General features: G+C 42.8%; 1 protein-coding gene across 1 annotated transcript in view; it reads left to right on the forward strand.

Annotated features, from left to right (window-relative positions):
- Positions 1–25989, forward strand: part of NAALADL2 (N-acetylated alpha-linked acidic dipeptidase like 2) — a 710493-nt gene that overhangs the window by 665371 nt on the left and 19133 nt on the right. The window contains exon 13 of the mRNA XM_075863660.1: positions 8447–8639. Coding sequence (XP_075719775.1) covers positions 8447–8639 — 193 coding nt within the window. The remainder of the gene's footprint in view (positions 1–8446; positions 8640–25989) is intronic.

Below are 25989 nucleotides of genomic sequence, written 5' to 3' on the forward strand. Positions count from 1 at the left end.
GTGCCGGCAATCATTAGTGCAGCGCCGGCCGCATCACATCATGCTGAGCACACGTGCACTTCTCAGGACTGAGGGGTGGGGCAATGCCTGTATTACACAGCCGCAGCCCCGCTCTAACAATATTTATATATTACTATACTAAGCTGTGCGGCCGCACAGCTTAGTATCGAATTACATGAAATAATGGTATTGAACCGTTTTAGGGTGAATGGTATCGAAACAGTATCTAAGTTTCGATGCATCGTGCATCCGTAGTCACGACTGTAACAGCCTGCACAACAAACATATAGGGTTATTTATGATGATAGGTGTATGCTGTAAAGAAAAGAAAAATTTATTTTTTTCTGCATTTTTGCAAAAATTAAAATGGAAATGTAACAAAAAAATGACACCTACATAACGTGCAATTCATTCTTCAAAAGTATCATACAGCTACGTCTAGCAAAAACTAAAAAAGTTGTGAACACTGGGATGCAAAAAAAAAACTATTTTCAAGGCCAAAATTGCCCTTGTCCTTAGCGTGGTTAACCCCAATGTTGTCAATATGTGTGGGAAACTATTGGGGGGGGGGTCACAGTGCATAGTGTTATGAATTTAGTACCTCCATGTACCTCACATTAATAGTAATTAACCCCATTATGTACCTTGCACATTAACCCAATGTTGTCCATTATGACTGTGAGGTACATCATGGGTTAATTACTATTAGTGTGGGGCACATGGAGGTTCAAAATTGATAACACCATGTGCTTCACATCAGAAAATGGAAGGATTTAATGGCAATGTGTCGTTTTGGTAATGAGAATCGTAATACTACACAAGGTATCGTTATTGAAGTTCAAATTCTGGTATCGTGATAACCCATAGTTTTGTGTCATATTTGTCATTTGTGTATCTGCTATGAATTGAAATGCTGGGTGAACATCCTCTAATTGTAGTGATTACATAATTTTTGCTAGGGGTTGTAATTCAAATGCTTAAGGAGGTAAGAGGTATGAGTTGACAATGCCTGAGCTCAAGATATGCATTTCCATCTTCGTTTCTTTTACTCTGTGAAGTCATCATTGACAAATCTGTTCTGTTGGTACATCCTGTTCAGCACATGTAGTGTGGCGTTCCACCATGTTGGAATATCATACAGCAGTCAATGATGGGGAAGGCTGGAGAGTAGTTTTTAGAGGCATTGACTTTGCTCAAATGTGAGACAATTCTCCTGTACACTTAAAGGACTCTTTTTTGCATCCATGGCTAGAGCCTTAAAAATGTTCCCAGTACCAAGTTGAGCATGTGAGCAAAGCCAGGAGTGTGTGCCAGTTTCCCCAAATAAAGAGACGCTTTATATTGCCCACATGGAGAATATAAATCAGACTGAGCTGCAATATCAGACACAGTCCATAACTGCACCATTTCTGGTTGGGCCACTCTCCCACCTACCTAGCTCTGCGGCAGCTCATTTCTCCTTCATACCCTTTCCTCTGGCAACACAATTCTCCCACTCATTTCTTTGCCCTCCAACAGTATATTTCTTCCCACTACCCCATCCCTCTCTCTCGAGCAGTGCATTCTTGACACCGGTGGCATCACGTGTTGTCATATGAGCAACTTTATCGGCAGTGACAGATGAAATATGTAGACTGAGCTGCAACAAATTTTAAATTAATAATCAATTCAATTATGAGCCTCAAACCATATTGGGATTGAAGAATTGCATTGCATCATTCTGATTCTGAGCACATCTTATCCATTTTTTGTACTTTGTTCTTTTTCTTCCATAGTTTGCAATTGCCAAACCCTATTTTGATTAGGAAACTATGTGGACTTCATATATGTGTATCACTTTATTGTCCTATCAGACTTCATATTTAAAATGTAATTTGCAAGTGTAAAGTGTAAACAGGTAACCAGGAGCTTATCAGTTAACGCTAGCTATGCAGGGGATTTAGATTCAAGAAAAAAATGGAGCTCTGCACAGCATAAAACTATATTAAGAAATTAAGCAGCACTGAATTATGGAACTATTTAGGACAATAGAAAAAAAACTAACATTCACTTGATGTCTTAGGTTATGTGCACACGACCAATTTTCAGGCGCAATGTAGGCGTTTTACGCTTCGAATTACCCCTGAAAAGACGGCTCCAATACGTCTGCAAACATCTGCCCATTGCTTGCAATGGGTCTTACGATGTTCTGTGCAGACGAGCTGTCATTTTACGCGTCACTTTCAAAATTTGGCGTGTAAAATGACGGCTCGTCAAAAGAAGTGCAGGACACTTCTTGGGACATTTTTGGAGCCATTTTCTCATAGACTCCAATGAAAACAGCTCCAAAAACATCCGTAAAAAATGCAGCGAAAAACGCCGTGAAAAACGTGAGTTGCTCAAAAAACGTCTGAAAATCAGGAGCTGTTTTCCCATGAAAACAGCTCCGTATTTTCAGACGTATATTGTTAATCGTGTGAACATACCCTTAATGTAACTGTCTTGAACCAATTCCCAGAAATGTTTGTGAAACTACTTTTATGGAAAACTGCATTGCAGTACTATATGTAAATGCAATTTTGCAATATTTTATTGTGATGTATCATTTCATGATATTCCCTGTTTAACTGCATCAAAATCCTTCGAAACGACATATGTATGAGAATTCTTTTAAAAAAAGTTTCTTATAAGATATCTTGCATTTTCTACTATTGCTTCCTAAATGCTCTAAACATTAAAAAATAAATGTATGAGATTATTGCCTAAAATTGACAATATCCTATACAACCACTGTGCCAATAAATCATTAGCAACTGCTTTGCTGACAATGACAAGTGACTGATAAGTTGGACGGTTCCGCTTTATATGGGGATGGAATGCTTGAGATCTTTTCTTACACTTATAGTTTTCACCTAGGGGTATATTATGCTATATCTTAAATACTAGTTAAACCACACAATGAAGGTTATATTCTACTACATGTCTCCTTCAGGGAGAAAACTTACAAATTACTTTATTAAGCATAACATCTTTAAAGTTTACTGAATATAGCCCACAGAAACATTTATAGTAATGGCAGTTTTGTGACACCTCTTTCTAACTTCTTTGCAAGCTACTCTTCATCTCACAGACAGATAAGATTTTTCTGTATAAAAAATGCTGCAGCGCGTAGTTATGCATCCCATGATACAGATCACACACACGAAGTTTGCTTAGGGCCAATCTCATTAATATACTTATTTCTTCTTTTTAACAATCTTATATAATCATGCTGCAGGTAACTAGGTCAGCAAAATCTGCTGGTGTCTACAGCATATAATTTAAAGATTAGTTAAAGGGTTTATCCGGAGACCAAAAATTGCATTGCAATAATATATTTATGTGAAATTAAGTAACTTACTAATATACTTTAATTTAAAATTCTGTACTAAATGGAGCAGTTCAAACCTCGTAAATTGTTCCCGGAAGTGCTGTAGCTTTTCTAATAATGATGACGCACTGACTTGGCCCCACGTGACTGAAGGCTTTATGTGCTGTTCATGAACGTGATCGTCAGGGGCTGTCACATTGCCCATTGCTTGAGTCCTGAGCTAGCGCTTTGCTCGGGACTCCAGCACTTCTCCCGACGTCCATATTTGGTCAAATCAGGGGTTTCCTATCGCTGGAGTTCCTGAGCACAGCACTTCTGACATTGTCACTGTCACTGTCCATATATGGACAGTGATATCGGCTGCAGTACGAGAGTCCACAGGCAGATCATCCGCTGATGCTCTGTCTGGGAACAACAGTACTTCTGCCAATGTCACTGTCACTGTCCATATATGGATAATGACATCAGCAGCAGTACTGGAGTCCCTGATCAGAGCATCAGCTAATGCTCTGCCTGGGAACTCCAGCACTTCCGCCCACATCAATGTCACAGTCCATATATAGACAGTGATGTCGGCAGCAGTACTGGAGTCCCCGAGCAGAGCATTAGCTGATGCTCTGCCTGGGGACTCCAGAACTTCTGCCCACGTCACTGTCCATATATGGACAGTGACGTTGGCAGCAGTACTGGAGTCACCGAGCAAAGCATCAGCTGATCTACCTGGGGACTGCAACACTTCTGCCCACGTCACTGTCCATATATGGTCAGTGACTTCAGGAGTTTCCGATCACTGGAGTTCCCAACAGAGCATCAGCTGATGCTCCCAGGGACTCCAGCCCTGCTACCAAAGTCACTGTCCATATATGGTCAGTGACTTCAGAGGTTTCCTATCGCTGGAGTTCCCATGCAGAGCATCAGCTGATGCTCTGCTAGGGGACACCAGTACTGCTGCCAACGTCATTGTCCATATATCAACAGTTACCGTGATGTTGGCAGAAGTACTGGAGTCCCCAGGCAGAGCATCAGTTGATGCTTTGCTCGGGGACTGCAGTACTGCAGCCGACGTCATTGTCCATATACGGACAGTGACAGTGACGTTGGCAGAAGTGCTGTAGTCCCCTGCTCGGGAACTCCAGCGATAGGAAACTCCTGATTTGATCAAATATAGACATCGGGAGCAGTGCTGGAGTCCCGAGCAAAACGCTAGCTGATACTCTGCTCGGGACTCAAGCAATAGGCAATGTGACTGCCCTTGCGGTCATGTTCACGAACAGCACATGAAGCAAGCCCTCAGTGACTTGTGGCCGTGTCGGGGCATCATCATTATTAGAAAAGCTCCAGCACTTCTGGGAACAATTCATGAGGTTTGAACTGCACCATTTAGTATAAAATTTTAAATTAAAGTATATTAGTAAGTCACCTAGTTTCACATAAATATATTATTGCAATGCAATTTTTGGTCCCCAGATGCTCTCCGTGTTTGTTAGGGTATGTTCACACGGCAGCGTCCATTACGGCTGAAATCACGGAGCTGTTTTCAGGAGAAAACAGCTCCTGAATTTCAGACGTAATGGCATGTTGCCGGTGTTTTTCGCTGCGTTCATTACGGACGTAATTGGAGCTGTTTTTCTATGGTGCCAATGGAAAACGGCTCCAATTACGTCCCAAGAAGTGACAGGCACTTCTCTGATGCGGGCGTCTTTTTTACGCGCCGTCTTTTGACAGCGGCGCGTAAAAAAAATGACCGTCGGCACAGAGCATCGTAAAGCCCATTCAAATGAATGGGCAGATGTTTGCAAGCGCATTGGAGCCGTATTATCGGATGTAATTCGAGGTTAAAATGCCCGAATTACGTCCGTAAATAGGGTGTGTGAACCCAGCCTTAGACAGGCTGAGCCATGTTCTTTTCTAGAGTAGCTTAGTGAAAGATATGTGAATTTTATGGTACTTCTGATACGCTAGATCTGGTTTCAACCTAATTGACACTATTATTATGTTATTTAAAAACAAGTATCAACATTTATAATAAGGCCAATAGGTGAATTATACTTATGGGTAATCTGTCACCATATGCCCTAAAACAAAGAAGCTCATGAGTGCCCCTGTATTTGCTCACTGCCCCACCGCCCCAACTATGGTTATTGTACATCCTGACTGGCGTAGTTGGATCATGTGGCTTCATCCAGGACACTTTATTAGGTGAAATGCCATGGATGCGGCCATCATGATTGACAATCGTGCAAATTCAGTCTGTAAGAATAAGTAGAGGAGTTACTGATTTTGTAATTAACGTTTTATAGGAAATGCAGCAAATGTGTTCATATCAATATTCTTATCTATAGACCTATATTGCTTCAATTTCAGTTCATGATTTTTGGCCAAGTTATTCAGAAAAAAAAGGATATTAGCAACCCTGGCAGTCATTTTATCTCGAATAGCCTATCCCACATGGGATGCTTAATTATTATTCAGGGTGTGCTTTTTAGCAAGAGTTCAACTGCGATCAACAGGTGCAGGGACTACAAAGGTTTTTTCTTCTTATAAAAGATGCCCTAACTTAAAGGGGTATGCCTTGGTAACAAATTACCTTTATGTAGCATCAGAGAAACTTTCAAGGGTTTGTCTTGTTAAGAAAATCCATGTTCAAGTATATTTTTAGGCAATTCTGTATTAATAGAGGAGTTCCCAAATTCTGAAGCAGCGACAAAGAGCATCTCTCACTTTGAAGAACCTGGCAAATTAATTTAATACATTTACAGTCTTTTTTATGTCTGAGAACTGTATGCACACAGATCCGGAATAGCCAATCCAGGACTTCAATGCTTCATTTCCACTGTGCTGGTTCTGCAGCAGAATTAAACACTCGGTTAAAGGGGTTGCCTGGGCACGGACAACTAATGACCGGATAGGTCATCAGTATATGATCGGTGGGGTTCCGACACCCGGACCCCGCACCAATCAGCTACACCTGCTGCCTCCGGGCACCAGATGTCCATGACGAAAGCAGATTTCTCCTGTCCAGAATAGCGGCTGAGCTGCAGTACTGTAGCTCTGCTCCTATTCAAGTAGGAGCAGAGCTGGAATTCTGCAGCACGGCTGCTATGCAGTGTATGGAGCCATCTACTTCCGGCCCTGAACTCTGCATACACTGCATAACATCCGGCGCCCAGAGGCAGCCCGAGCAGCTGATCATTGGCATCTACCAAACAATGACAGGCAATTATGCTTTGGAATACTATGTATTCCAAAGCATTGCTACTTCAAGTCCCCTAGGGGGACAAAAAAAAATAGCCCATCAATAACTGTCAGCTCTCTGCTTCCCCTGCTAATCAGTAGTTTGAAGAGGCTGCAGCGCTCAGACTCCCACCAATGAAAAATGATGTCCTATCCTGAGGATACGCTATTATTTTATCTCTTCAGATAACCTCTTTAATAAGGATTAACAAAAAAAGGCTCCATCTCAATAAAAATATAAATAAACCTCTTTTTTTATTTAAAAATTATTTCATTTCAATTTTTTTTTAGTACCACTGCAATTGTAACGACCCGTAGAATAAAGTCAACTTCTTATTTATACTGCAGAGTACATTTCGTTAAAGAAAAAAAAAAATATGGCAAATTTGATGCATTTTTTGCTTCCCCCCCAAAAAAAAATTATATTTAAAATTATATTTTGCCCAAAATGATGCTGTTGGAAAATACAACACATTCTGCAAAAAACAAGTACTTATACAGCCGTAAAAAATAAAAAGTTATAGCTCTATTTTTTTCTCAATAATGAAGATAAGCAATTTAAACAATTTTATTATGTCTTTTATTTTTTTGTATTGTACATTTTTTTTAATTATTTATCTAAAAATGGGAGCCACCATACTGAACCTCCACTACTGTCTCCATCTCATACCGCAGTTCATCTCACATGCTACAATTTAGTCATGCACATAGATCACTTCTCCTCAGAAACCTGTTGACTGTGACTACATTGGTTTTGGGCAGTAAAGATAGTTTACAGCTCATACATATGATAACGGCTTAAAAGCAATTAAATATAACAGAAAATATTGAAGGATTAGGATATGCAAATTAATAGATGAAACAATAAGGCCTCATGCACACGACCGTATTACGGTCCGTCGGACCACGAAAAACACATGTTGTGCATCCGTGTGTCATCCGGACTCACGGATCCACAACAATTCACCAGTATTGGTGAATCCGCAGATCCGGACCCTGAAATGACTTGTCCTGAGTTTTTACAGTCCGGATTTGCGGCCCCCGCACTGATCCGTGTAATCACGGTCGTCTGCATGGGGCTATAGAAAAGAATGGGTCCGCAATTTATCCGCAAAAATAAAGATATATTGCGGCTGCAAAAATACGGTTGTGTGAATGAGGCCTAGGTACAATATGCATTAGTTCAGATCAGTAATCCACGTTTATGACGGTTATAAAATATACATTTTTCTTTTCCCTCTACAATGGTTTAAGTTTCTTGTAAAGTATTAAAATCTTCAGATCCCATCTTAGAAGCTTCAAGGACTCTGCCAAAATACTATATTAGTCTGGACACACTTAGGGACAAATTTAGTGTCATGTCAAACCAGCTATTAACTGCCTTTATTTATTTTACAACAATGGGCTTCATTGTTTAGGATTACAATATATTTATTACCTTTATGCAGATCCTATTTCCTGCTTTATTAAAACTGAAGGCATTTTAACCCATAAATAAAGTTGTATAATATGAAACAGCATGTTAACATAATTTATAGGCGTTATCCTTTTACAATGTTACCATTTTGTTATCGGTGTAAATTCAACAATTTTATCACTGGATGTGCTGCTCCATGTAATTCTAAACTCATAAAAATGCTCCCTTCTCATATTTCCTGATAAGCAACTATACATTTCTGTTACAAAATCTACACAAATCAAAGATCTTCTCTGGAAATAAGAATGTTATTGTAATTCTGAATATTCAGACCCAATAAGCTGTGAATTAAAATTGTATTAATAATCATAATATAGTTTTATATGTATATAATAATATAAAATGAGATTGTGTGAAATCGTTGATATTGTATTATCTGATTATAGGTGATGTTTCTGCCGATTTAATAGAAATGGCAAAGCATTTAAGAGAAACTACACAATTGTTTCAGTCTAATGAAATGCGCCCAGCAAATGACCCCAAAGAAAGGGATCCCATCAGAGTCAGGATGTTAAATGATATTCTGCAAAATATGGAAAAGAACTTTCTGATCAGTATCTCCCCACCTGGATTTTACAGGTAAACATACAATTCGTTTCACAATTTATTTAGTTATATAATGGAATATTTCAAATTCCTTGCCTACAATGTGTACCTTGGTAATTTGAAGAACCAAAGTTATTGGGCAGTGTGGGACTCTGACATTTACTACTGTTATTTTGCCATGGCAACTGAAACAACCCCATGAAATCAGTGGATAACAAATGTATTTACTTAAAGTGGTTATCCAAGTTTTTAAAATTGATAGCCTATCCTTAGATTGGTGGGGGTTCGACTCTTGGCAACCCTGACGATTAGTTATTTGAAGGGGCTGCGGCACTCTTACGGGTGCAGCAGCCTCTTTTCATTGTTTACATATTTTTTCTTCTCGTGCCATTACATTTGTAGCGACTGCGCAAGGTATTACACCACTTTCTCATTCAAACATCAGACCGGCAGGGGTGCAGAGAGCCTGACCCCACCAATCTAATATCAATGGCCTGCCTTAAAGATAGCCCATACATTTTAAAAACTCAGATGACCCTTTAATTAGTGGAATATAGCAAAATCTTTGCCTCCAATATGTAAATTGGTAACCAGCAGCACCCAACAATGTTTAAACACAGACTACTCATATATTCACTGCTTAACTGCTCTTGCGCACGACTGAGATTGGGCCGTGAAAAATGGCCCATATTTCAGACGGATTTCCAGGCCTGACCACGGTACAGGTGAACGGGACTTCTGGCATCATAAACATTTATGATGCTAGGAGTCCCTACCTCTCCACGGAACTGCTTTTCTCTATGGAACAAAATAATACAGTATGGAACAGCAGTTCGGTGGGGAGGCAGAGACTCCTAACATTAGGAATGTCCCTGATGCCAGGAGTCCAGTTTACCTGTACCTTGGTCGGCCGGTAAATCCGGCCGACACACAGACCATTTTTCACGGCCCGGCCTAGGTCATATACAAGAGCTGTAAAAGGGCAATCTAATCAAAATTATGTTCTTATATGTTATAGATAGACATGAAAAGATCACAATGGTGTAATCTGTTATCTCAGGTCACCAATAATTACCAAAATAAAAGGGCTCTACTGAATGTTTAAATCTCTGTGGCATTGCTCAGAGTTCTCGGTTACTGGAAATTTACCACAACATTCTACATGAAGGAGAATTCACATAAATAGCAGCACTCTCGGATGCAGCTCCCACGTAGTAGAGGCGGAGATCTCATATGAGTGTGAAGAAGTAGTTGGCTACCACTGTATAGGGCAGTGTATAAGCTTCTGAGCCACTTTAAGGTGGTGGTGAGCCACACTACCTTAGAAGAGAAATGGTCTATTATAGATTTGACTATATGCTATGGCTCTTACCCAAGTATTAATTGGTAGATAAAGCGCACCCACACCGCTGGACTCCGTGGAAACAGTGTGGTAATATCCAGTCACCATATGATGGTGTTATCTTGTATTGTTGTGGTAGTGTTAGTCACGCACGGTACGCTGGCATTATCCATTTACAGTATGGTGGTGTTATCCAGTCACGGTATGGTGATGATATTCAGTCACAGTCTGGTGGTGTTATCCATTTACGGTATGTTGTTATCCAGTCAAGTTATGGTGGTAATATTTAGTAACAGCATGGTGGTATGATTCAGTCACTGCTTGGTGGTGGTATTTAGTCCAATATATGGTGGAAATACTTAGTCACTCTATTATTATTTGGAGGTAGGGCTAATCTGTATATACAGATTCTAAAAATTGGTACAGCGTAGTGTGCCCTGTATATTCCAATAGATATAGCTCATGAGTCTTGGGAAACATAGTCCACACCACTGAACACTAGAACCCGACTGTATGCATCCGATAACAATTAGTTTTACAATTGATGATCAACGATAAATGATAGTTTTATAATTTATGTTCTCCTATGTTACTGAAAATTATGACGATAATTGGCAAGTGTAAATGGGCCTTTAATGGGCGCGTATTTACGCTTAGTATCTAGGGCAGCATGATCTGTATGTCACATTCCTCAGCATCAGTATCCACCCAAATGAGAGGAGAGATACATGGGCTTTATAAGTATCTGCAGTAGGGGAAGGCAGTATGGCAATGACAGTTTACTGATACATGAGAGCTAGTGAAGGCAGCAGTGTCCTGTAGGGTTTGTGGACACACTGGACCATACCACCTTGGCGGTATGGCAGCTGGCCAACAGGGCGCGGATCAAAGTCTATAGTTCATATGGGGTACCTGTGGCAGCTTGGACAGTAGCAAGGCAGGCTCGGCTGGGACTAGGCAGCGGGTAGACATCAGACATGGAGTAGCAGGACAGGCGTGGAATACAGCACAGTAGGACTACAGCACAGCATGGCACTTGACCAGAATAGCACGGGATACACTGGAAAACACTGGGAGACCATTTGCTTAGACAAACTAGGATACGCAAACAACTCTCAGGCACTACAGGAAGGGGCTGGGTCCTTCTTATAGTCCAGGGGGCTCATGGGCTAATTTAGCATTAAAGTCCGGTGCACGCGCTGCCCCTTTAAGAGCGGGCACGGGCATGTGCGCGCACCCTACGGGACCCCTCCGAGGTACGTGTAAGTCAGAGCTGGCGTCTCCTGAGGAGGACATTGGGGCCAGCGCTCGCTGACCCATGGCTGCTGCCGTCAGGAGGTGAGTGAACCTGATGGCCCGCAGCCATGGACATGAGAGTATCCCCCTCTTACGCCCCCTCTTCTTGGGGCCAGAGCGAGAGATAAACTTCTTCAGAAGGGTAGGAGCATTGAGATTCTCCCCTGTCTCCCAGGACCTCTCTTCAGACCCAAACCCCCTCCAATCCACCAAATAAAAAGTCTTTCCTCTCACTTTCTTGGTGTCCAAGATCTCTTTAACCTCGAAGGTTTCTGAAGGGCCGCTGGAGGCAACCGCAGGGCTAGGAGGCTTGGTAAAGTGGTTCAGAACCACCGGTTTCAGGAGGGAGGCATGGAAGGAGTTGGGGATCCTGAGGGTAGGAGGCAGCCGAAGCTTGTAGGCGACAGGGTTGATCTGCTGCAGGATCTCGAAGGGTCCGAGGAACCTGGTAGCAAATTTGTATAATGGCACCATCAGTCGAATATTCCTGGAGGACAGACCTTCGTGCCAGGAAGAAACTGAGGAGGTTCTCTTCTCCTTGTATCCGCCTTCTGTTTCATGCGGTCGACCGCCAGCAGGGTGGAGGATTGAGTCTGCTGCCAGATCTGCAGAATGTCCCTAAAAACAGTATCATCAGCTGGTACCTCGGACGTATCGGGCACGGGGAGAGGAATTTGTGGGTGTTGGCCATAGATGATAAAGAACGGTGTATTCCTTGTGGACTCGCTGGTGTGATTATTGTAGGAGAATTCAGCCCACGGGAGCAACTGCACTCAGTCATCATACTGCTTGGAGATGAGGCGGCGCAAGTAGTTCTCCAAGATCTGATTGATCCTCTCGACCTGACCATTGGACTGATGATGGTAGGCCGAGGAAAAGTCCAACTTTACACCTAGGAGTCCGCAGAGGGCTCTCCAGAGATTAGAGGTGAACTGAACCCCCCGATCAGACACTATATGCTGCGGATCCAGAGTCCAGATACGAAGAGACCTGATGTGTTTTTTCTCACCGTGACACTATGGTCACGGGTAGGGCCGCCATCAGGAATTTCAGGGCCCCATACAGCTAAATTGTCTGGGTCCCCCTACCGTGGCACCGCCCGTTAACAATACTCCGTCCAGCACCATATCACGGTCTTTGTGTGATACATAACTAATAACTTTTTATTTGGCCGAAAGATTTTGAAGCCTGCCACCATGACAAGGTAGACTCTTTTGGCAGGGCCCTACTCTACTCTAATGTAAAAATATATAGACTTTATTCCTTTTTCTGCAGATTTAATGAATATAATACTTAAAGGGGTTTCCCAGCCCTTAAAAGTTGATGCCCTATCCTCAGGATAGGCCATCAATAGTTGATGGGTCGGGGTCCAACTACCGGGACCCCCGCCGATCAGCTGTTTTGAAGGGATTGCAGCGCTTGTACGAGCACAGCTTCCCCTTCATTTCTACTTGCTCTCTGAGAATCGTCGACACAGATGTAGCGCAATTCAGAGTATTGCAGCCTTCTCACATTCACTTAATTGGGAGAGGGCTGCAATACTGTGAATCGCCGCTACATTCGTGTCGACGATTCACAGTGAGCAAGTAGAAATTAACCCCTTGCCGCTGTGGCCACTTTTGACCTTCCTGACAGAGCCTCATTTTTCAAATCTGACATGTTTCATTTTATGTGGTAATAATTCCGGAATGCTTTTACCTATCCAAGCGATTCTGAGATTGTTTTCTCGTGATTCAATACATTCAGTATTTAATTGTGAAAAACACCAAAATGTAGCAAAAAATTGCAAAAATTTGTATTTTTCTCAATTTAAATGTATCTGCTTGTAAGACAGGCAGTTATACCATACAAAATTGTTGCTAATTAACATCCCCCATATGTCTACTTTAGTTTGGCATCGTTTTTTGAACATCCTTTTATTTTTCTAGGACGTTAGAAGACTTAGAACTTTAGCAGCAATTTCTCACATTTTCAAGAAAATTTAAAAATGCTATTTTTACAGGGGGCAGTTCAGATGTGAAGTGGCTTTGAAGTCCTTAGATATTAGAAACCCCCAATAAGTTACCCCATTTTAAAAACTGCACCTCTCAAAGTATTCAAAACAGCATTTAGAAAGTTTCTTAACCCTGTAGACATTGCGCAGGAATTAAGGCAAAGTAGAGGTGAAATTTACAAAGTTCATTATTTTTTTCCAGAAATTCATTTTGAATCCATTTTTTTTGTACCACAGAAAGTTTTACCAGAGAAACGCAAATCAATATTTATTGCCCAAGTTCTGCAGTTTTAGGAAATATCCCATATGTGGCTCTAGTGTGCTACTGGCCTGAAGCACCGGCCTCCGAAGCAAAAGTAGCACCTAGTGGATTTTGAGCCTCCTTTTTATTAGAATATATTTTAGGCACCATGTCAGCTTTGAAGAGGTCTTGTGGAACTAAAACAGTGGAAACCCCCCAAAAGTGACCCCATTTGGGAAACTACAGCCTTCGAGGAATTTATTTAGGGGTGTAGCAAGCATTTTGACCTGCCAGTTTTTTTGCAAACTTTTTGGAACTAGGCCATGAAAATGACAATCTACATTTTTTCAAATAAAAATGACCCGCGCTTCTTTCATTTTAATTAAGCTGCGCAGACCCCGGAAGTCAGAGGTTAGTCATGGAGAACTTCGGGGGACTTTCAGTCCCCCGTTCTCCCTATCGCTGCCAGCGATCACACATGTATCCCCTATCCTGTGGATAGGGGATGCATGTTATTTGTAGGACACACTGTAGGTCGCATTTTTTTGGGGGGTTGGGGATGCTGTATGGCGTTCCCTACAGGGGGGGCTGTATGGCGTTCCCAACAGGGGGGGCTGTATGGCGTACCCTACGGGGGGGCTGTATGGCGTACCCTACAGGGGGGCTGTATGTCGTACCCTACAGGGGGGACTGTATGGCGTTCCCTAAAGGGGGGACTGTATGGCGTCATCTACAGATGGGGCTGTATGGCGTTACCTACAGGGGGGCTGTATGGCGTTACCTACAGGGGGGACTGTATGGCGTTATCTACAGGGGGGACTGTATGGTGTCATCTACAGGGGGGGCTGTATGGCGTTATCTACAGTGGGGCTGTATGGCGTTATCTACAGGGGGGGCTGTATGGCGTTATCTACAGGGGGGCTGTATGGCGTTATCTACAGGGGGGGCTGTAAAAAAGGCACTATCTACAAGGGGGGGGGTTGTGTGACACCCAGGGGAGGGGGGTCCCAGTCAAAAGTTTGCTATGGGGCCCAGTCTTTCCTAGTTACGCTCCTGAATGTAGGTTTAGCTAATTTTTTTTCATTTCCAAAAGAACTAAAGTAGAAAAACCACCACAACATTTGTAGAGCAATTTCTCGCGAGTAAAACAATACCCCACATGTGGTAATAAACGGTTGTTTGGACACACACAGGGCTTAGAAGGGAAAGAGCGCCATTTGGCTTTTGGAACTCAAATTTAGCAGAAATGGTTTGCGGTGGCCATTTCGCAATTGCAAAGCCCCTGAGGGGACAAAACAGTGGAAACCCCCAACAAGTGACCCCATTTTGGAAACTACACCCCATGAGGAAATTATCTAGGTGTACAGTGAGCAGTTTGACCCCACAGGTGTTTTACAGAACTTATTGAAAGTAGGCGGTAAAAATGAAAATCTACATTTTTTCAAAGAAAATGTAGGTTTAGGTATTTTTTTTAATTTCCACAAGGACTGAAGGAGAAAAAGCACCAAAACATTTGTAAAACAATTTCTCCCGAGTAAAACAATACCCCACATGTGGTCATAAACATCTGTTTGGACACACGGTAGGGCTCAGAATGGAAGGAGCACCATTTGGATTTTGGAATGGTTTCTGGGCGCCATGTCACATTTGCTGAGCCCCTGTAGTGCTAGTACAGTGGAAACACCCCAAAAGTGACTCCATTTGGGAAACTGCACCCCCTGAGGAATCATCTAGGGCAGGGGTCTCAAACTCGGCAGGGTAAGTGGGCCGCATAAAGAAAAAATGGAAAGTTGACGGGCCGCGTTACTTTCAAATTTGATACAACACAAAATTATTGTTAATAAATTACTTATTTGAACTACTATAACACTATATTACTATAATAATAATAATACTACATTACTATAATAATACCGCTAGGTTTAAAATTTGAGATATTTCTCCACGTGCTTATTTCAACAATCCAGTTTTCCAGTTTGTGTCGCTAAATGCAGTCCGGCGGCTCAGTTGGCTCTGTAGATGCTGCCACAGTGCCCTCTGTAGATGCTGCCACAGTGCCCTCTGTAGATGCTGCCACAGTGCCCTCTGTAGATGCTGCCACAGTGCCCTCTGTAGATGCTGCCACAGTGCCCTCCGTAGATGCTGCCACAGTGCCCTCCGTAGATGCTGCCACAGTGCCCTCCGCAGATGCTGCCACAGTGATGTCAGGGGCTTGCCCAGAGCTGGAGTCCCGGAGCAGAGCCGCTTCTAGCACTCTGTCTGGGATTCCAGCTCTGCTCCTGACATCACTGTCCATATATGGATAGAGATGCCAGGGGCAACTCCAGAGCTGGAGTCCCAGGCAGAGCGCTAGTAAGCTCTTTCTGGGACTCCAGCTGTGGTCCTGACATCACTGGGACTCCTGCTCTGGGGAATTCCACAGAGTCCCGGAGCAGAGCCTGTACTAGCGCTCTGCTCGGGACTCCTCTCTGGGGAAGACCCTGACACACTGTCCATATATGGACAGCGATGTCAGGGATTTCCACAGAGTCCCGGAGCAGAGCCTGTACTAGAGCTCTGCACTGGACTCCGGCTCTGGGGAAGCCCCAGACATCGAGCGTCCAAACATGGACACCGATGTCAGGGAATTCGACAGAGTCCCGGAGCAGAGCCGATACTAGCGATCTGCCGGGTCTCTGCTCTGGGGAAGACCCTGACACACTGTCCATATATGGACAGCGATGTCAGGGAATTCCACAGAGTCCCGGAGCAGAGCCGATACTAGCGCTCTGCACGGGACTCCTCTCTGGGGAAGACCCTGACACACTGTCCATATATGGACAGCGATGTCAGGGATTTCCACAGAGTCCCGGAGCAGAGCCTGTACTAGAGCTCTGCACTGGACTCCGGCTCTGGGGAAGCCCCAGACATCGAGCGTCCAAACATGGACACCGATGTCAGGGAATTCGACAGAGTCCCGGAGCAGAGCCGATACTAGCGATCTGCCGGGTCTCTGCTCTGGGGAAGACCCTGACACACTGTCCATATATGGACAGCGATGTCAGGGAATTCCACAGAGTCCCGGAGCAGAGCCGATACTAGCGCTCTGCACGGGACTCCGGCTCTGGGGAAGCCCCAGACATCGCTGTTCATATGTGGACAGAAATGTCAGGGAATTCCAGAGTCTAGCGGCTCTGTGTCCCGCGGGCCGCAGATGACAGCCCCAGGGGCCGCATGCGGCCCGGGGGACGCGTGCTTGAGACCCCTGGTCTAGGGGTAGAGTGAAAATTTTGATCCCAAAGGTTTTTTGCTGAATTAATTAGAATTAAGCCATGAAAATGAAAAATATTTATTTTTTCAATAAGATGTAGTTTTAGATCAACATTTTTCATTTTTACAAGGAATAGAGAAGAAAAAGCATGCTAACATTTGTAAAGAAATTTCTCCCGACTACGGTAACACCCCATATGTGGTTATAATAAGCTGTTTACATATATGGGAACATTCAGAAGAAAAGGAGCGGTATTTATCTTTTGGAGCGTAGATTTTGCTGGAATGGTTTGCGGACGCCATGTTGCATTTGCAAAACCACTGATGTACCAAACAAAAGTGACCCCGTTTTAGAAACTACACCCCTAAAGGCATTTATCAAGGGATGTAGTGAGAATTTGGACTCCACAGGTGTTTTTCCAGAAATTAATACGCAGTGGATGGTGCAAAGTGAAAATTGAAATTTTTCCACTGTCTGTCTATTCACCGCACAATATGTTGTGCCCCTAGAAAGTCTTACCTCATAAATTGTTAAGTGGGTTCTCCTGGGTATGGTAATGCCTTACTTGTGTCCATAAATTGCTGTTTGGGCACACTGTAGGGCTAAGAAAGGAAAGACCGCCATTTTGAGCATGGATTTTGCTTGGTAGTTTTGTTTGGGGTTTTGCTGGTACTTCAGTTTATAATATGGGGCATGTGTAATCTGTGCGGAGTACATCAGGGCATAATAAGAGGGTATAATAATTGGGTAAATAATACAATTATCCATAGATGTGTGTTACGATGTGAAGCAATCCGTTATGCGCAGGCCAGTGTCACACTGATAAACGGTTTTATTTCTTATCACCCTTTTGTAACGCTCTGCACCTTTTGGGGACTTTTTATCCTTCGTAGTTTGGGAAATATTGCTGGGAAAGTTTTGCGCTGGTATAATACGGGCACCCTCACTTCCAGCGGATGTGTTATGTCCCTTCCCTTTCCTAGTTCCTAAATGCTAGGGCCCTGAAACGGAAGGAATGTTTCCCTCCGGCCTGCGCATTGAGATGTTTTTTCATCACCGCATTACTAGTGCCATAACTTTTTTATTTTTCAGTTGATTGAGCGGTGTGCAGGCTTGTTTTTTGCGAGACGGGCTGTAGATTTTATTGGTACCATTTTAGAACACATACGACTTTTTGATCAGTTTTTATTTAATTTTTTGGTAAAGGAAATTACCAAAAACAAGCAATTCTGTAATAGTTTTTTTATTGGTTTTTTTTTCGGCATGTTAGCTTTATTCTGCGGGTCGATTCGATTCGATAACAAATTTATATAGTTTTTTTTATGTATTGCAGCTTTTGCACAATAAAATCACTTTTTTTTATAAAATCATTTGTTTTCTGTGTCGCCATATTCTAAGACCCATAACTTTTTTATCTTTGCGTGCACAAAGCGGTGTCAGGGATTATTTCTTGCGGGACGGATTGTCGTTTATATTAGTACTATTTTGGAGTAAATGTGACTTTTTGATCACTTTTTATAGCATTTTTTGGAAGGAGATGTGACCTAAAAACAAAGATTCTGGCATTGTTATTCATGGTTTTTTTACGGCATTCACCGTCCGGGATAAATTACATAATAGTTTTGTAGTGTGGGTCGTTACTGACGTGGCGATACCAATTATGTATAGTTTTTTTTAATTTTTACGGTTTTTCCTATAATAAAAGACTTACTATGGGAAAAAAGTCAGTTTAGCTTTTTTTTTTATTTGAAACGTGTGTGTTTTTATTGTTTTACGACATTTTTGTTAACTTTCTTGACTTGTCCCACTAGGGCACTTGAGGGACTGATGCCCCGATCGCTACTCTAATACACTGCACTACATACATAGTGCAGTATATTAGCGCTGTCAGTTATTCACCGACAGCAAGCCTATGAGGACGCGCCACAGGCGGGTCCTCTTCGGCTCCCATACAAGGCAGACTCGGATGCCATTATCTGGCCTCCGATTGCTACAGCAACCCAGCGATATTGAGCGCAGCATCTGAGTGGTTAATCAGCCGGATCGGAGAATAGCTCCGGTCCTGGCAGTTACAGGAGGGTGCCAGCTGTATAATACAGCTGTCACCCCGCGGTGATGGTGCCGGCTCTGCTTCTGAGCCCGCACCATCACTGTAACGTAACTGTACTGTGGTTTGCGGGAACACCTTCAAATATAAATCCGCTCAAAATTCATGAGCCAAAGGTAAACCTGGACTGTCAAATACAAAACATGACATGGCCAAGAGTGATTTTCCACTCACATGGATGATGTTGTAAAGTGTGAAGGATACATCTCTAAGTTAAAGGGTAATGTATTTTTTACATGCTTCATTGTATATCGTCTGAGTATATAGTGCACTGTACCGTTAAAATATGCGGTCATCCGCTGTTTTATGCCGGTTTTAGTATTTTTTCCCCACTAGGTGGTGTTCAGTGAGTGGTCAGTCAGTCGCTGTGATGACAGCAATGTGGAGGAATGATCAGTCCAGCCACTGTATTGAGTTGTATTATCATTTTGTTTGTTTGCAGGTATAGGGAGGGATACTTAAAGAGGCTCTGTCACCATATTTAGCAACCCCTATCTGCTATTGCAGCAGATCGGCGCTGCAATGTAGATTACAGTAACGTTTTTATTTTTAAAAAACGAGCATTTTTGGCCAAGTTATGACCATTTTTGTAGTTATGCAAATGAGGCTTGCAAAAGTCCAAGTGGGTGTGTTTAAAAGTAAAAGTCCAAGTGGGCGTGTATTAGGTGCGTACATCGGGGCGTTTTTAATACTTTTACTAGCTGGGCGCTCTGATGAGAAGTATCATCCACTTCTCTTCAGAACGCCCAGCTTCTGGCAGTGCAGACACAGCCGTGTTCTCGAGAGATCACGCTGTGACGTCATTCACAGGTCCTGCATCGTGTCAGACGAGCGAGGACACCGGCACCAGAGGCTTCAGTTGATTCTGCAGCAGCATCGGCGTTAGCAGGTAAGTCGATGTAGCTACTTACCTGCAAACGCTGATGCTGCTGCAGAATCAACTGTAGCCTCTGGTGCCGGTGTCCTCGCTCGTCTGACACGATGCAGGACCTGTGAGTGACGTCACAGCGTGATCTCTCGAGAACACGGCTGTGTCTGCACTGCCAGAAGCTGGGCGTTCTGAAGAGAAGTGGATGATACTTCTCATCATAGCGCTCAGCTAGTAAAAGTATTAAAAACGCCCCGATGTACGCACCTAATACACGCCCACTTGGACTTTTACTTTTAAACACACCCACTTGGACTTTTGCAAGCCTCATTTGCATAACTACAAAAATGGTCATAACTTGGCCAAAAATGCTCGTTTTTTAAAAATAAAAACGTTACTGTAATCTACATTGCAGCGCCTATCTGCTGCAATAGCAGATAGGGGTTGCAAAATCTGGTGACAGAGCCTCTTTAACTTGCTGGTTGTTCCAAAATGTAAGGCGCTGAGATGTACGGTTTGGCACCATTTTGGCTGTGACTGTCACTCTGTAACTGAGATATGATACGCAGAGAGGCTGAATAGCATTCAATGTTGGGAGGATGTTGGTGTTTCCTGGGCGGAGTGCTGTGAATGGAGAGCGGTAGCTTCTTAGGGCAGAACTGTTTTAGAAGGCTGTTTGCTTTGGGGAACGCTACAAGTAAGACCATGGTGCTTATCGTCGGGCTTGTGTGGCAGAGGTCCTGAAGAATGAGCAGTGGGTGAGGGCAGGAATCCTTCATTGTTTGGTGTCTGTGTGTGTTAGCATTGGTGCAAGGCCTGATCAAAACAGCAAGTAGCAGCAGCAGTTATTTTGAAGCCTAAGAGGCCCTATTGGCTTCTTAGGCTCCTGTACCAAGGAGAGTCGCTCTCGGTGCTGTCTACAACAAATATACAGCAAGCCAGCGATCTTAACTGCCTGAGCTGGGTGCAATGATTGTTCCTCCCATAGTTGAAAGATCTGCGTCTACATGCGGCCATGTTACACCATTGGTGACGGCCTGAAATAAAGTTTTGAAGTTTGCAAGGTTATTGAGGTTATTAATGGTTGTTTGAGGAATGTTATGCCACACTGAATGCACTTGGGCATGCAAATCATCAACATTGGCTGCTGGCAGCTCCCTTTGCTATTGCCGACCAATGACGTCCCAGATTTTCTCAATGGGAGACCAGTCCGGAGACACTGCAGGCCATGGTAGCACGTTTAGGCCACACACGCTACTCACAGAAATGGCCATACCACTGGCTCCACGACCAAATCGATGTAACGCCGAGCTGTTAGTATACTTGAAATGTAGACTAGAGGGGTCTGGCTACTGTATATTTTGCCACCCCACACCGTAATCCCAGGAAGAGGTCCAGTATGATGTTTCCCTTATGCAGGCCTCTTCATGACGTTGCACACGTAGTCTCCAGACTAATCTTTGGCTATGATTGCGTCCGAAACAAAAGCGAGACTCATCGCTGAAGAGGATAGACCTCCATTCCAGCCTCCATTGCTATCTTGCTGTTCACCATGATAGCCTTTGAGAGCGGTGGCGTGTAGTCAATGGAAACACCTGTAGCTAGTCATCTGGCTTATAGCCCAGTGTCATGCAAATGCCTTCTGATTGTTTCTGTCGATACTGGTTGCCACCCTAGGCTTGAGATGTGAAATCCAATTTCACTTGTAGTACAGAATGGATCACTACGTGCCAATCCTCCCATTGCACGATCCATCTTTGCCTCCGTGCACCTCTTGCTGTCATTCCTGCTCATTGTTCTCCCAAACTCTGGGACACGCAAGGTTGAAGGGTGCTGACATCTCGGCCTAGGTGCGTAGCGATCTGCCGAAGTAAAGAACCAAGGTCTCCCTGTTCAAGGAGTCTGCCCTTCTCTGTTTGCGACAAGCGGCGATAACTGGCATGCCGACCAACAGGAGGCATCGCACAATCATCCCACGCCGCTTGATCCCATTTTTGAGGTTTCATGTTGCTAAAAAACTTTGCTGTCCATTTTACTTTTATGCCTCCCCCCCCCCCCCACACATGCCACAGATTGGAACCCAGTGCTTGAAAATTTGATCATTTGCAGATCTTAGCAACACCTGCTACTTCCTCAGTTTGCAAAACCTTACGGCTTGCCCTTCTTGGGGTTGCAATTTCAAAGTTGAGGAGTGTAAAACCAACTTTTACTGGACTCAAAATTTATACTTCAGAGTAATGCAAAACATCTTTAACAGTATTATAATTTAATAATTCATCAATTCGCTATATTTGGCAGTGTACCATTACCCAGTGAAAAGATCTTTGAAATAAACATCAGCCATCCATTACAGTGTCCCGAGCTACACCACACGTCCTGTGGGACCTAATAGTTCAACAATTACAATAGCATGGGACCTTTAGCCCTATCCAGGATATTAAATTCTGCATTGCAATTTCCACACTCTTATACCTATACGCTGTGTCTGTGCACTGCCAGAAGCTGGGTGTTAACGAAGAGAAGTGGATGATGCTGATTCGTCAGCATCATACACTCCCATTCACAACGCCCAGCTAGTAAAAGAAGTAAAAACGCCCAGATGTACGCACATAATACACGCCCAGTTGTACTTTTACTTTAAACACGCCCAGTTGTACTTTAGAAAGCCTCATTTGCATAAATATAAAAATGGTCATAACTTGGCCTAAAATGCTCGCTTTAAAAAAAAAATCGTTACTCTTATCTACATTGCAGCGCCGATCTGCTGCAATAGGAGATAGGGGTTGCAAAATCTGGTGACAGAGCCTCTTTAAGATCCTTGCTTTACTCTACAGCTTCTGTTAGAAGTAAAAAGTGACCACTATAACTGGTAACTAAACAATAGGGTGGGTAAGACTGAATTTAAATGTTTGTTATTTTGATGCAACATATATATACACACAAATTGTGACAATACAAATTTATTCAGATATTGCCATATACGGTATCATATGACACACACAAGTGAGCAAACACATGAACACACACAATCGTGCACATCCAGTCACAGACAATTCATAAAAACAACCTTCTAAAAGTGTTAGCCACAGTGCCTCCTAAACAGTTCCAATCATGTGCACCTATAACAGTGCTAGTCACATGCCCCGGGTACAAAACAATGTCAGACAGATTATACCCTTATCACTACCAGCCACAGTGTACCTATTTCACTGCCATCCGCATAAACACCATCACCTGCCCCAAGGGTGCTAGCCACATTCTCCCTTATAAAGTTATGGCATATCACTAGGATATGCCATCACTTTATGATCGGTTAAGGTCCGACCTCTGGGAGTCCCACCAATCCAGAGAATGAAGGGGTCACAGGGCTTTATTAGCGCTGCAGCCCCTTCACTACTTTTCCCTGCACAGTGGCACCCTGGCCATCCAAGTGAATGGAGGCGGCTACAGTAACCTTGCAGAGAAAACTTAGACGGGGACGCTTCGGCCCCTTCATTCTTTGGATCGGAGGGGGTTCCAAAGGTTGGAATGAGATTAACCCTTTAACAGTGCCAGTCAGATACTGCACTTACTTACCTTACTACTCTATGTTTTGGAAACATAATGCCAGGTGTTTGTATATGTATATGAGAATGCATGCACATACTTCTTAATAGGCAGTAGGAACAATTGATATTGCCTGCTGCCTTTTCCCAAATGCACAATGCTTTATAAACAGCGAAGCAATCTGTCTCCAATCTGCTGTCATTGTTTAATGAGACACAGCCTTGGATCTGGGACAGGAAAACTTTGACTTCCAGAGCTGTCAATGCTTAAGAGTCGATTTTCCCACTGAGAACATTTATCACCTATCCACAAAATAGGTGATAAATGTATGATCACTGGGGGCTCGACTGCTAAGACGCCCACAAGTCAATTGAATGGGGCTACCAAGCCCCCATTCTGCCTCACTGCACGATCGCAGACTGGCTAGCCTTCGCTCTCCACACGCATCAATAAGCCTTGGGTGGCCTTAACCTTGTTGCAGGTTCATTGCTTGTCCAACATTGGACTCGTTTTGGTAGGTACTTACCACTGCACACCAGTAACACCCCACGAGACCTGTCGTCTTGGAGATAATCTGAGCCAGTCGTCTAGCCATCACCAGTTTTTCCATAGTCAAATCAACGTAAATCCTTAACCTCGGCAGTTTCTCCTGCTTCCAGCACATCAACTTCAAAAACGTACTGATTACTTGCTGCAAATATATCACAACACTTCACAGGTGCCATTGTAATGATATAATAGATGTTATTCCCTTTACCAGTCAGAGGTTTTAATTTTATGGCTTAATGGTGTATCCCAATACATTAGCCTGTGTACTACTCCCTAAGCATGCCTTAACAACATGGAATATGGTCAGACTGCCTGGGGTCCTTCAATTGAGCCTGAGCTGTCTGCCCACACCAGTTCCCTAATAGGAAACACAGGAATGCTCTGTGATGTGATCAGATGAAGGGTTACCCCCTCAGTCTCTTCTTTTGTATGTCAAGATCAGCATTGATCACAATATACAAAGGTACAAAGGTTTAAACGACAGAGACTAGAGGAAAGCTAAAAATGGTAGTGGTAGAGGGCTTGAGGGTGGAGAGCACCACAAACAACCTCCTTCTAGTAATCATTGGGTGTACCAGTTCATGAGCCCCCCACTGATGCTATCTGACATCTCAAATATAGATGATGAATTTTAGGTTAATGAGACATTTAACGCATGTGCAGGATTTATCTGCCCACCATATGTTTAGTTTTCAAAAGCGAAAAATGTAAATTCCACTTTTTCCTGTTAATATTTTTGAGACTAGTAAACCTACAAGAGACCTCTAAAAAAGGGAAGCGGGGGGTCCCCAAGAAACTATAGAGACAACCGAGAAGCAATAAAGCACGGGGGATAACACACCCCAATGAATGATATTCTAAATATAATAGTCACGTATTGTAAAAGAATATATAGATCTTTATTAATAAATAACAATACATGGTATCACATAAAATACAATAAACATACAAAAAAACATATGGAGAGCAGCAGCACGGTAGACTGATAAGTGTACCAAAGGGTTAAGCAAACCTGACCCAGCTCAGAGTCTACCATCCAAAGTCAAATCCCAAAATAGAAGATAAATAATGAATATGTGTTGTAGAAATGAATATATCAAGAGATGCTATGGAGACTGCATAATATGTAAAGAACAATAATCTGCTGTATAGCTCTGGAGATATGTAACGAAAATTATGAAGAGAACCAAGCAGGAGAATGGCAGTAACAACAACATCAAATGATATCCTAATATTGAAAGAAAAAACACATACCTAGGGACATGATGGGAGAGAGCTGAGATGGGACAAATAATATTTTTGAGACGTCAGAAGTAGTATCTTGTCTACAACCATGGCACAGTGAAGAGGTTATTATGCCTATTATTATCTGTTATCAACAAAGCACCTTTAAATATGTGATTTTTGGGATATTGATTGATTAAAATTCTAGCTATAGCCCAAAACTACAAACTTGCTAAATAATAGACAGAAAAAAGCATGTTAAATCTTCAGAGCTGAAAGCTGATTTCTCATCCTCAATTTTTCTTAATATTTTAGCTTGGTTCAGGGGACCTATAACTATATTTTAAGAGAGAAAATTTGCTGCAGACTTTACTATTTGAGGTTTGATAGTTCTACATAACTTCCTGAAAACCAATCATTTTCCATTCTGACCTTCAATTATTTAAGTGTGTTTACTCTGCAAATTACTGTCTCCGGTTATAAGGATGGATATAAATACAGAAAATGCTAGACTTTCATTTAATTATTTTGACATAATATTATTTCTACACTGCTAAAATAAAATGATTGTGTTTAAAAGCACTTCAGGACCACCCTGAAATATGTCCACAATTGATGGGCTTTGGGCAGAACCGACTCATATTTAAGTCCTTTCTTTTGCTGGCAATTCCCCACAGCAGCCCCAACACACGATCTGGATGTTACTAACAGCCTCTGGTCCTGGTGACATCACTGGGACCTGAATCGTTCAGGCCCCAATGATGTGATCATCATGACCACCAATCAGGTCACTCACAGGAAAACATTGTTGTAGTAACACATTTTCCATGGGTCTGTGCTGTATAAAATCCTGTCTTTCCTCCTGTCTAATATCAGAGTAAAATTTAAGGAATGCAAGAAAGGGTTACACAGAACCAAAAATTTGGTGTAGGGTAAAAAAAAAAAATAAATACAATTAAACCCCATT

The sequence above is a fragment of the Rhinoderma darwinii genome, chromosome 4 (assembly GCF_050947455.1).
Source record: "Rhinoderma darwinii isolate aRhiDar2 chromosome 4, aRhiDar2.hap1, whole genome shotgun sequence".
NCBI classification, from domain to species: Eukaryota; Metazoa; Chordata; class Amphibia; order Anura; family Rhinodermatidae; genus Rhinoderma; species Rhinoderma darwinii.